The sequence below is a fragment of the Dreissena polymorpha genome, chromosome 8 (genome assembly GCF_020536995.1).
Source record: "Dreissena polymorpha isolate Duluth1 chromosome 8, UMN_Dpol_1.0, whole genome shotgun sequence".
Taxonomy (NCBI): domain Eukaryota; kingdom Metazoa; phylum Mollusca; class Bivalvia; order Myida; family Dreissenidae; genus Dreissena; species Dreissena polymorpha.
The window spans coordinates 65,228,154-65,242,351 of record NC_068362.1 but is presented as its reverse complement, the minus strand read 5'-3'; the positions used below and the strand labels follow the sequence as shown (position 1 = coordinate 65,242,351).

The following is a 14,198-nucleotide window of genomic DNA, read 5'->3' as shown; positions in this document are numbered from 1 at the left end:
TTCGCCACCAAAGGCCCACACAAAATACTATATATTTAACATTACTAATTTTATTAACATCCTAATTTGTGTATGAAAAATCAATATAAAACTTATATAGACATACAATCTTTTGCATTCTAAATTACATTCAATTGATTGTTCAGTTCAAAGCAAAAGCATCTATTAATTAGATGTATACTTTAAACTCTACGACAAAACCTCCATTTGAACTCGTGTAAAAGAGAGGACAACATTTTCTATTGCTATTCAGTTACGTTTACTTTAAAGAAAGAGCATTTGTTTGTAAATATCTTGGTAAAGCCTTACATTTTTGATTCGCATGAAATTGAGCGAACAAATATAATGGCATTACTTAAATTAACTGAGCCCCGCATGGCTTCATTTGAATATGCTTTGAAGGCTTAACATTATTATACTTAATTTTATTGTGTAAGACATTAACGCAAATGAATTGTCTAACTATTCAATTGGTACCAAACGTTGACAACAAATGTGTTTTCAATACAATTTATGTGTCAATAAAGTACATGTCAAATATACCATCTGCTTATGGATTTTCTAATTTACTAATATTAAATAATTAATGACAGGTTGACAGGTCAGCGATAGAGAAATCGACATACCAATTTTAATACCGTATATACAAATGATAGTTTAAAACAAAAACAATTATCTTATATTATAGTTTGTTGCTTTTAAACGTCTCCCTTTTAACACTTAAATATAAAATACAAAATGTAACTTTTTTTAGAAAACCGGCACTGAAAAAAATGTGATCAGGCAAGTTAAATCAACTTGTTCTGGCTACCATAACTTTAAATATCGCTTTTTAAGATTTTTGACTGGCGCGACTTTACAGTTATGGACCAACCCCGTTTGGTAAGTCAGCCAGAAATTCCAGAAAAGTTGACAGTTAACAAAGACCGGCCCAAAACAGCTTTAAATGCAGTTATTGGCCCAAATCAACCACTTGATCGGACAGATTGACATTTTCACATTTAACTGATATTTTCTTTCACAAAATACTATATTAAACATATGAAATGTATCTTTTCTGCGATGCGACAGACATTTTTGAAATGTGAATCTCCCGAGATTTTACGGTCATTTTACGTTATTTCTATGTTTAGTAAAATACTTTGTATTATGTGCTCAAGTGTTTTCAAATTCAGAATGACATTTCCCGGTATTTTAAATTATTCTTGTTTGGTTTGTAAACAAATTGTAGTGTAAATACAAACTCAAAGTTAAAATTATTTAAAATTACTTGATTCTCTTTGAAATCAGTCTTTTAATCCACCAGACGTAAGTTGTTAATCACAAAAATAGATTTCAGTAAACGAAAGTAATGTTTACAATTTCAGCAAAAAAAATTATGGTCGATCCGAAAGTATCCGAATGAAAACTGGTCACGTGACAAAGCGACAATGGCGTCAAAATTGTGAATTTCAGGCTGATGAGAGTTATTTTCATCTATTGTAAGATGCATTTGAAACATTTGAACCTTAAAATATGCCCCGATGCAGTAATTTACATTCAATTACCAATATAAGTAGAAATGTATCTAAGAAAATGAACTGTCTTTGATTTATAGCGTGATATAAATATGTTACGACTCTGGTTGACTTTCGATATGAGATTCGCTTCAGCGTACATGTCTGTCAATACTATATAAACTGTTGGTTGAAGTTTATTTAGCTATAAATCAGCATGGTCGTAGTACGTTAATTGCCAAAATTAGACGATATTCACAAATTAGTCAATTCGTTATAATTATAATCTGTTCATCGTCAACATTTGTTAAACAAGATTCATTCACAATATCCTAATGGAGAAGATCTGTAATGGTGCATGAACATTTTGGCTTACACAAATGCCTTTTTTAAGTTTCGACCTAATATAAGGCATGATATTCTTACCAGCTCAATATTTATATGTAGATGTCAGCGCATACTGGAGATTAGAACTAGCTCAATACTCTCGATTCATGGTTGAATTGTAATATCAGCGCTAGCACGATATTTGTATCTGTTCAATGGCAAATGCGAAGACAGGTATCAAATTTAAGCATACATAGCTAAATAATAATACCTTTGAAGTGACGGGTAAATATATTTAGCTTTACATTAATCGTGTTTAGAATTAATTTAACATGATTTAAATAATTTGCTTTCAATGCACGTTCAGAAATTGAATATTTGTATTTGAGTTGTGATTAACAAATACAAATGATATCAACATAATATTTACTGCACATTTCCGTTTTAAATTATTTTAGTGTTGAACAAAGTTATCTGTAAATGACTTTCCTTATAGGTACAGCTAAAGATGAGGACGTGATACATACCATATTTAAAATGTTCATTGTATTGCGAGAATCAATACAATTAATACCAGATTGGTAACACAAACCTATTTTGTCATATGCATCATAAATTTTAACAGGACTGACAGATATGAGCTGGTTTCCGATTATAAAATGAATACACAAATGTATGATAAGTTCACCTTGCTTTACATGCAAATGACTTTCAGAAAATAATCAAGAAATATACACAACATGTACTTAGCAATATCTTACGATATCTAAAAAACAACAAACTTTGAATAAATTATAATTGAAATAAAACACTTCCCATTAACTATATTTTGAATGATTTTTGGAAAAAAACATATGTTTCAAGTAAATACAATTCAAATAAGAACATAATTTCATGAACCATTTGTCGACTATAATTGCAATGTCAAATCATCATTATGACAAGTCCGTTAACATCGAAAATAATCAAGTCCTGATTATGAAGTCAAGGTAAGGTCAAACAAAATGTTTACATTAAGTTTCAGCTGACCCTTTACTTGTTTGTACCCAGGTTGAGTAATTGAAAAATAATGTTATGCTCACTTTATTAACTAATACATTTGTAATAATCTGTGCTTATAAAAAAAGTATTATTAAATGAAAGGGATTATATCACTTGCTGTCGTGAAAATGAATATTTATATTCAAACGAAAGTATTCGTTATGTTGGTGTGTGATCAAATTTATTTCACGATTGGTAAAATTCACGAATAACGTGTTAAATATATGTGTTTCTATGATCGCGAGTGAAGTAAGTATTTGATAAAAAGTTCATATTTTCAGTATATTCGGTAATAAAATTTCGCGATGTGAAATCGAAAGTAAATCGCGAAAATAGGTTACATAAAGATATACAAACTATAAATAACGCAAGTAGATTGATCATTTTATATTTATAATATATACAATTCACCACGCATGCACAATTTGCATTCATGGGTTTACCACGTGACGATGATGATCAATCTACTTGCGTTATTTATAATTAACTAGTAGTGACCTGGTACACATCCCCAGTAAAAAATTTAACCGAATATACTGAAAGTATGACAATTTAACAACCTTTTTCAAGTAATGTAATATATCAGTCGTGATATTTTTATTAATATAAACTAAAAAATGTAAAAAAGTACGGTATTTTAAAACTCTGTTTTATTGTTCGTCAATCTGGTTGACGGTCCCTTAAATATATGTTGCAGCTACAGAGTAATTCGAAAAGGAAAATAAAAGCCTAGGCTTTCAATGTTTCACCAATGCAGTAACGTAAATTATATTAAATGTGCATTTCCAAGTACACTTTTATTTCTGCTCCCTGTACATAATTAAACGAAAGACTATTATCAAAGCGTAAGTATTTGGGTGGAAAACAGTTATCTATTTATAATATGTGCCTTTAAGTGTATAAAGGGATACTTGATTGATACTATATGTGCAATAATTAAACGTGTCTGTTTATTGCGGTCACTGACTCCATTTTCGGAGTTATTTATACACTTAACAGTAGTACACACGATATCTTACTCTGATAATATCGATTAACTGCGTTTCTTTGAAATGATAACGTTAGTTTATACACACAGAATAAAAGTTTAGTAAGTGTGTGAATTCACCTCTCAATCTCCTTAATAAACTGTTGGAAATTGTTTCTAAATATATAGTACGGAAATGATATGTTTAAGATTTAAGACAGGTTCACATATGATGTATTTCGTGAAAATTAAACAATGCTTTGTTTGTATTGATGATGTTATATAACACAAATCCAATACACATTAAGACGATTAAAATATTCTCATAAAACCTGTGTATATATGTATTATGTTCCTTTTGTGAAAAATAATACAACGGGATTAACACAAATGCTTATCATATCGAAATATTGTTCTATATTTAAATATGGCTTATCATTTGTTTATTTCAGGCGGATATCTCATGTGTGAGTAACATAGTGTTATATCTATATATGATTAAATCAATCTATATGAGCCTCTTGTAATTTATACAAAATTTAGCTTGATGTTTGAAACTAGGAATTACTTATTGGCTTGAAAAGATGAAGATGTTTGCGGACTTCCTTAAAGTCTTTACATCTCTGTGTTTCAATTAAAATCTAGACATAAACATATGATGATGAACACTCTTGTTTGGTATTTTACACGCTCTATGAACTTAGACTCAGATAGTATTTTATATGAAGTCAGAGTACTCGTTCTTTTTTTATTATCGAATCAAGGCTATGAATATTAATTTATTCACATGTATAAAGCGTTAGATTAGGAAAGTGAAAACAACATAGGAATACTTTTATTTACCATATTAGATAATAATAGCTAATTTTGCATAAAAAATAATATGTTTGTCTAAAAAATGTGCGGAATAAAACTCATACAAAATGCCCAAAATATAAGGACCTTTATTAAACATGTACATGTTTGCTTTATTAAGAATACAATTTAGCAGGGGAGAACTCTGATAAAAATGACGGGAAATTATATAAGGTTGCGCTTCACTTTGAATATTGTGAATGGAGATGTATTATTTTTAGTCGTTATTAAAGTTTGGTCTAAGTGCATGGACAATAATTGTACCAGCTCGATATTCGCGCTTGGTTTTGCATGTCGGCGTGTGTGCTTCCTCGAAAAGAGATCTCGTACCACATCGAAATATAGAGTTAAGTCATCTAATGAGCGCGAATACATATTTAAAGCTGATAATCGTTAAAATTTATAGAGAAATATGTAAACTAAAATCTACATTTATGCACAAAACATTTAAAGACGTTGTCATATCATTAATGCATGTTTTCATTGTTTAACAAGTGCAGAAAATTACATTCATTTTACTTTTTCATTACAAAGAATAGTCTGCACGTAAGCTGCCTTTACAAACATTAAGTAAACTATGGATCAAACTATTGATTTAAAATTGCAAATTAAGTAGAATCTGAAAGAAGCATGAACAATTTGACTTAAATAACAATGCAGATTTAGCCACGGATAACTCTGACAAGATTGTCGGAAAATTCTACATGGCGCGCTTTACTTTGAATTTCGTGTGTCAAGTCCTATATTTTATGTCGACATATGAATTTTTTTCTTAGAGCAATAACGAAATCTCACCAGATCGATATTCGCGGTTCGTCTTTGAAAGCGAATGCTTTTGCTTGCATGCAATTAAGCCTAGAAAATCGTGATTTCTATAAAGCTTGATATATGCAAAACTCGGTTATTTACGTTTGGCGTTGTATATTTATTTCAAAGCCCGAACGATATCCTCATCAGTTTGATATTTTCATCACCTTTGAATGTTCATGTCAAAGCATGCTCGAAATTAATCTTATTTGCGAATCTTACTTAAAATTTGATATCACAGCTAGCATGATATATGTACCACCTCGATATTCGCGTTTCAAATTTGAATGTCGATGTAAGCGCTGGATCGAAATAAAACTTATTCGATTGTTACGTTTTTGTTTAAATATTGAAAACAGTCTTAGCGCAATATTCGCGATTTGCATATGAATGAGGATGTTATTGAGGGCTCTTAATTCAAATTCAACATAGCTCGGTTTTTGAGGTTCTAGTTTAAACGTTATTATAAGGCCTTGCACAGCACTTTTACCAGCTCGATATGCGCGATTCTCTTTAAAAGTAAAGTGCAATGCTGGCTCGACATTCAACCTCGCTCGATACTCGCTTTTCGTGTTTGATTTTCGATTTCAGAGTTAGCAAGACGATCGCACTAGCTCTATATACGTAATACGCGTTTTGATGTCGTTATCAGTTTTGGCCCAAAATTCAACCTAGAATGATTTTCTCGGATCATGTTTACTTTTTTGTCCCAAAGCAAGCATGATGTTCATAAGCTTAATTTATGAATGTTGATCTTCGATTGTCGTTTATATTGCAAACTTTACGGGCCTCACAGACGGATACGTGAGATACAAATTTATTTGAACAATTTTGACTCTGGAAAAAATCTCTGTTCTATATGTATGTTCAGCAATTTAATTTCTTTATCTACACTTAACAAAATGCAGTAATATTCCTTAAATTTTATAAATTCGCCTAATGTGATTTGAGTGTTATTTTCCCACTACACGAATTATCAGAAGAAGTCTAGGTCAAACGATAAATAAGATTGGAAGATAAAGGCATCATCAAATATCTTATTTTACGATTGGGATAGGGACTCATGTGGAAACGATTACACGACGGTAACATATAACGATGGTGTTAACATTTAATACGATTGTCGTTTGTATTGCGTTAGTGTTCGGATATAGAGTAAGTACAAGTTAAAAATACATGTCAAAGTTTGTGAAATCGACAGACACCATGAGACCATTTTTATATATTCACAGACGTACAGCTCGCGAAGAAGTTTATTGTTTGCTTTCTGCGAGAACATATAAAGTGATGTGGTGTGTCTGTAAAGTCACGTTTGTGTGAGCTAGGTGGTTAAAACTGGACATATTTACAAATAAGTGCATGTTTGACGATGCCGCTTTAGCGAAGCAGCTCGTCTAAGCTATCATACCATGAACAAATAATTCACAAAGGCGACCTATGTAAAAGACCGAGCCAGTCCGATTGAGTCAGCTAAATTTTCTCAATCGGCATACTTCGCTGATTATCATTGATAAAGGTTAAGGTGGCTTGGTTACCGTCCTCTTTCAAATTTATCGAGAGATTCGGGACAGGAACCAGACACGAAACTGCCATGTGGCACTTCAAACGCTGGGACGCTGGGAAAACTCCCAATGTAGTTATTTTTAGATTTGATCGAGAATATAACCCGCCTCCCAGTTTCGCTGAATGGGTCAAGTTTCCCACCGGTACTACTTCCCCGTACCCACAATTTTTTTTTCGTACCCAAAATTGTTCGTACCCATTTTCTTTTTCGTACCCTAATTTGTTTTCGAACCCAACATATTTTTCGCATCCAATTTTTTTTCATACCCATTTTTGTTCATTCCCAAATTTGGCATAATGTGTTCGTACCCAAAATTTTCGTAACCACATACACAATTGTAGTGATGTAGATAAACTTAAATTGATGCTTTTATATCCATCCTCTTCAAAAGCATCGTCACGCCAGCACTGTCAGTACTTTGATACATATCAATATTACTGGGTTATCGAAGGATATTTGACAATTTCTGTGATACATTTGTACAATTTGTAAAATTCTTTGTGTGAATTTAGCATCGTGAATTCCGAGCAACGATTATCAGTTGTGCTAGTACAAGCTAATCCCATCCAATTATCGGGAATATATCGGTTTCAGTACGGTACAATGATACTGGATTGAATCCTCTAAAACCACTACCGTTAAACTGCTTTCATTCGATCTACTATGGCAACGAGCATGTATGCAATTAATGACAATCCCGACGAAGGTCGCCTGGAATGGTAAAAAGGCGCAACCGAAATACAGGCAAATATCCGGCAATTGTTGTGGATATTAACTCATTGAGTAAATCACTGTCGTTAATGTATGATGGACTGAAATCTATAAACGCAGATACTAGACATACTCAAAAACTACGTGCCTCTAAAAGTGAGAACATCATACATATCAACAAGAAATTAAATGAAGTCAACACCGTTGTAAATACACAAAATGTACTTCTGAAAAAACATTAGCAAAAAGTTTGATAGATAGTGAGGCCAAAAAAAGAAACAAAATGTTTTTTTTGTGTGTTGGTGAAAGGTAAAATGAAAACTGCTTAAGCGTAGTCTGTATGATATTGAGTGAATGTGTGAGTCTAGATAGCGACAATATGAACATGGAAAGAGCACATCGATTCGGAAAATTCAAACAAAATCATTCAAGGCCAATCTGTTTTCGGTACTTTACGGACGTTGAAATCGTAATGTGCGTTTTCTACAAATTAAAGGGTACAAGGGACTCTATAGATAGAGACTTCCCGCTAGAAATTCGTCTTGCACGTAAGCTTCTATGGCAATATTTCCATGATCTTAAATCAAAACATCCTAACTCTTAAGTACAAAAAGTGTACCCTGCTAAGCTGGGACTTGACGATGCAGGTGATCCGAGATGAATTTCCAGACTGGTTCTCTATTCTGGACAAAATCAGGTTAATCAATATGAGAAGTATTGACCCTCTTGTCTCTTGGCAAAATGATCAGATACAGGTGTTCAATTTCTCAATGTCTAACTCACGACAAAGCTCAGTGTAGCCAAATACTCGTATCTTTCAGTTTTCAGCAGTTTACAGTTAGTTATCACTTTCATCCTCGGTTAATGAGCGTCCAAGTACCCAATTCCTGCCGATGACGTCTTCATCTAAGCAGCTACTAATACCTATCAGACACCGAGGTCACACCAAGTAAATGAACATGTGCCTTCTACTGCGCACAAACCAATGTTACTTACACGTAACAATGGCGCCCGCCAGCGAGTGCATTCATCAGCCGTTACAAGCCCAGAGCGCAGAGCATCAACCCAAATACAAATACAAGTACTACTTTAAACTCCTCGCATATCCAGGCTAATCGTATAACGTACAAAAAGTACGAACAGCTCTCTAGCGGCGACAATTATCAATATTGCCATGCTAGTTCAGTGAAGACGCAGTCAGCTTTAAAAACAAAGTCTTGTGATCGCAAACTGTATTTATTCCATCTGATAAATACTATATATCTAATATTCAGACAATATTATTTGTTATTACAGCTAGTACACATATATAGGTTATGTGCTGCTTTTGTTAATTGATCAAAATTTATTTAACACGTACAGAAAATACACGAGTTCCGTATCCACGAGGCGTTTCCAACTATGTTGAAAGATAGACAAATAACATATCTTAAACAGAAGTAATAGTTTTAATCATTTTCAATTGTGCGTATTTTATTTTAGATTTAATGTCTTCAATAAGGATATAAGTCATTTACAAAACAACACTGTGTGAACAATGACCGACACTTGACAAAACTTGTTGTTGCATCAAAAGCATTCTGAAACGTAATGTAATCGTGTAATATATTATATCGTTTTTGCAAAGTTTTCAGATATAATAATACGAAATAGCATTTCTTTGTTTCAAACCAAAAATGAGAAGTCGTTAAGTTAATTGTCATTACCTATAAACAGATTTAAAATCATACTTTAGTATATGTAAATTGTTACGGAAAAGGTTTATATTGTATTAATGTATACCTAAATAGGATAGAAGCACCATTCAACTTCGTTTACAATGATACTGGTGTGATAGATAATACGTAAATATAAACACCCATCGTATGGTAATATTTTAACTTCGATCAAAGACGAACAGGAAAACAAGAAAATAAATTATCGCATAAATGTAAACGATAGCAGTGGCGTAGCCAGTTCCAAATTATAGCCGAGGCAGTATCTTAGGTCATTCCAGGGGTATCCGGGGGCATGCCCTCCCCCCCCCCGTAAATTTGTTTATACCTAGAACGTCTCTGGTGCGTTTTAAAAGCCATTTAAACCACTTTTAATGAGTTTGTTTTATGAATTATATTTTTGAGTTAACATCAAATCATCTTCCGCAAACTGCTGTTGTAGTTCAGACAAGTTCACCTTGAACACATTTTCATGGACGATTTTTCCCATTTAGAGCTTGAAAGCACCATAGGGCGCTTTTTTCCCAAAACAAATTTTAATACTTTAAGTCAAAAGCGTTTTCAATCGTTAGCACATATAAAAAGGATCATTGCTGGAAGTTTTTAGGAAAAAATCCCTGACCTACTGGGACTCGAACCAACGCAGTGACAATATAATAGTGGTCAATGGATCTAGAGTCCGACGCGTTACCGATTGCGTCACAGGGACATATTCATTATCATTTTGTTTGTGAATATCATAATGCCTAAAATTCATTAAATAGCCTCAATTTTTATATAGATTTTATTCTTTGACATAAATTAAAAAAAATTTCCTTGTTATCTCAACATTGCTCTTCAAATTTTAGCCGAGACAACTGCCTCGGTGTGCCTCAGCGTGGCTACGACGCTGGATAGTATATTTAAAGTATTGTGTGGCTTTACTTCGATCAGATTGGACGCCGTGGCGTAGTAGATATTGTATTCGCCAAGCGATCGGGAGGTAACGGATTCGATCAAAACTGTATGAGCGTTCTTTAGATTTCCCCAAAAGAAACCAAGTACTGGTTCTACTCAGGCCCAAGACTCGTTGAGTAGTCAAATTGCGTCTCTGCTCCAGAGAAGCCATGCAATTAATGAAAGAAGTAAATTAGTATGTGTTCTGGACAATTATTCCCTGTTTTTTATTAAATGGATTTTTAGAGACTGGATATGGATATGTATGCATTAGCGGCATGAACACAGTTGCTATAAGTCTAATATATACGAGCTTACATTCCATTTGATAAAACTATAAGAAAGTTTTATAATCATATTTGATCAAAACTACTGGAATAAAACATAATTATGCAAAGCAAACATTTTGAAATACTTTTTCAAGATATGAGCTATATAAATGTGAAAGATCATTCATTTGATATAAAAATGCAGTGAATGTGAAAACGGGGTCAAATATTAGGACTTTATTTTGTAAAATGTAGCTGGGAATTATCAATTGGTGGTATGCATTATATTTGTATATTACTTTTCTTGGATTATCGATAAATTTTGATTGTCTTAAATATATACGCTTTAACATAGGTGAAGACAACAAACTATGCGTAATGGTATAACTAAGAAACTTCAGGTATATGTATATAAATCTAAAGCACTATACTGGTCGTTTAACGCGATCAGCCTCGTGCAGATGTTTATTGTCTCCCTTTATTATGCATACTTATGAACAAGTGAACAATTAAATAAACATATGTAATGATTTTTAACTGCTCCATTTAAGAAATGTGTTTTCTCAATCGTTGAACGTATTGTTAACATCGTGAATGCTTTCAATTCCAGTTTCATTTAATGTGGATGTAATTATAAGCAAATGAAGCAATAGTGGGGGGGGGGGAATAATGTTTATAAAATGTCTGTGTAACTGTTGAGTTTAAATTTACAAGTATGTATTTGATCGAAAGTATTAAATCTGAGATTTTGAAAAGTTTCATAAGAAATTCCAAAGGTAATTGGTCTGAGATACATGCGATAAATGTATAAAACGTGATTAAATATACTTTGTAATTTAGAGAGGGAGTTGATTTTTATTTTTATAAAAATATTTTTTCCACAATTTCAGGATAATAAAATATTATATTTGAACATCTGGAACTGTTCACCTTTTTAGATGATCTTTATTTTATTTGCTTATATAAAAACTAAAATAAAAAAACAACCCGATAAAGTTAGTGTAATTGACAAACATCATCAGACCATTTTTATAGATTCACCCGCATTACAGCTCGCGAAGAAGTTGTTTTCTTTATGCGAGAAAATATCTTTCGGAATTTCGATATTCGTTTCTTTAATAAATCAAAGCACTGATGGCAACGCAGTGGTTGGCTCTTTCAATGTATTTTATATCACGGTCACCGGAAATGTGGTTCGACTTTTCAACGTACGCCAGTCAAATGGCCTGGATCCGATCACTTGTCATACCCCTACAGTAAAACGGCAACTTCAAGTCATACGAGAACTACCGCACCATCAGCCATAATCGATCGAAAGGTAAGGTCGAGGAACTGCTGATCGAAGAGCAAGCTGGATTTAGAGCTGGGCGGAGCCCTTTGGAACAGATCTTCAACAGCAGAATCATCATTTAGAAATACTTGCAATACCAACGTGAACTCTTCCTTTACTTTACGAAAGCGTAATGTAATCGTGTAAAAATGATATCGTTTATCTCGATAAAATCTCGAAATTCAATTCGATATTTGCGGTTAATGTTTGCAGTACGATCGCGACCTAACGCGATATTTTCACCAGTAGAATATTCGCGGCTCGTCTTTGTTATATAATAGGTTAACAAAATTATACTATTGTAGCAGCTGTTTACGTAAACAAATGAATATTGATATTAAGACGAAAGTATTTGCTTTATTGACGAGCAGTAAGTCAAAATAAAATGATAATTTGATTAACAGAATGTCAATGACAGTCTGGCCATTAAATATAAGGAGGGAAACAACTCTTATTATGTTATGTCTAGTGTGTAGGTTGCATATTTTCGTATAACTTGATTTTAACCACTTGTTTAAACATTAACGTTAATTTGTTTCCGATACATTATACAAAGATCTATATTTAATTATAGACTGCTCAATCACAAAACGTTTATTTGTCTATATTTTACACTTGCTGTACAATTATATAAAATTTATTAAAAGTGGATTTAAAAACTGTTCCCGATACAATTTATTTCCCAGTTTTCCCCAACATAAATTATCGTAATAAATATATGTTTAACGTTGGATACGACTTCACATAACTTCGCCGGTAGTCTGGATGGCCGTTGGGGCACCACAGATGACCTACCAGCTCTCTGCATTCTTCTGGTATGTAAAACAGTCTCAAGGCCTCGCTAAGTGCTAACCCAGTGCATTCTGTAATGTTATCTTCCCATCGTTTCCTTTGTCTTCCTCTCTTCCTCCATCTCTGTACTGTGCCTTGTAGAATTGTCTTGGAACTTTTCTGATGATCGTGATACTTGCCCATACCACTTTAGTTTTTGTGATTTGACAGTGGTCAGCAGATCGTCGATAAGTCCGACGGTTTTCTTGACTCTGTTTCTGACTTCCTCTTTGGTGATATTGTCTTTGTAGGATATGTCCAGGAGTCATCTAATCTCCATTGATGGTGGGTGAACGTCTCTCAGTGTAAGTGCTCATGACTAGCAGAGGTCCAAAAATGTGGACACGACTGGGACGCGGATCTGTTTGACTTTTGAGCTGATTTCTTTGTGTCTGTTCTTCCAGATGGTCATCAGTGTTTTGAGCACTGCTGTTGTTGTGTGGCGAGTATTTCAGACATTTATCCTGTATCCGCGACAGCTGCGCCACGTTATTTGAAGTTATTTACGGTTTCTAGTTTTTCGTCACAGATCTTGATGTCCATTGCTGGTTCCGTCGGTAGTTTGGTTTTCTCTGCACAGATCGTCATCCCGAAGGCGGTGGAGGTTTTGTCCAGTCGCTCCACTAGGTTGGTTTACTATTTTCGCTTCCGGCTAGGCTATCAATGGCATCGACATATCTTGTCAAGATAATTGGAATAAAACAGCTACAAAAACACACTTTATGTAATTGACAATAAACAAGAGCCCGTAACACGAAATAACATTTATGATAATTAGCAAACACGTGTTGCCGTGTAACAGATGGACGTTTAACTTTATAGGGAATGCATAAAAGGACACGAGCCACGAGTCTACACATTAATCGGACACATTCATGCATAAGTTGCAAAATTACATCTTTATGCGCTGCAAATAATATGTGAATTGTTCGCGTTTTATTTCACTCTGCAAACAAATCAATAAAATAGCATAGTTATATTATTTAATAACTGTGCAGCAGCTTTGATTAAGCTCTCAAACGCTGAACTGGGGATTATGCTCGTGTGTATTAAAATAATTTAACATCGAACCAAGATGAATGCAAAAACAGGAAACACATGTTTACAATTAATAAAAAAACAACTTCTTATTGAGTAAGTGGTAAATATTGTTAAGCTTGACTTCAAACATATTTGTTCAGAATCAATATTCCATGATTTAAAAAAGAGCATTATATGCGCTTTCATCATTTGGATATTGACAACTTGTTTTGTGGTGTTTACTTAAAACAAAATTGATATCATTAAATAATTACGAGCTTATATTCCATTTAAAAAAATCACGAATGGCGTAGAAACGACTGTAAATA

The 14,198-nt window shown here is 33.3% G+C and overlaps 1 protein-coding gene across 20 annotated transcripts in view; it reads left to right on the top strand.

The window, feature by feature from the left end:
- Positions 1 to 14,198, top strand: part of LOC127842803 (tripartite motif-containing protein 45-like) — a 203,529-nt gene that overhangs the window by 170,371 nt on the left and 18,960 nt on the right. For 12 of the 20 annotated variants that reach the window (XM_052372535.1, XM_052372536.1, XM_052372531.1 and 9 more), the window contains one exon: positions 4,284 to 4,298. In XM_052372535.1, coding sequence (XP_052228495.1) covers positions 4,284 to 4,298 — 15 coding nt within the window. Of the gene's footprint in view, positions 1 to 4,283; positions 4,299 to 8,589; positions 8,626 to 14,198 lie in introns of those variants that run through there. The other 8 variants (XM_052372550.1, XM_052372548.1, XM_052372546.1 and 5 more) reach the window with 1 other exon arrangement.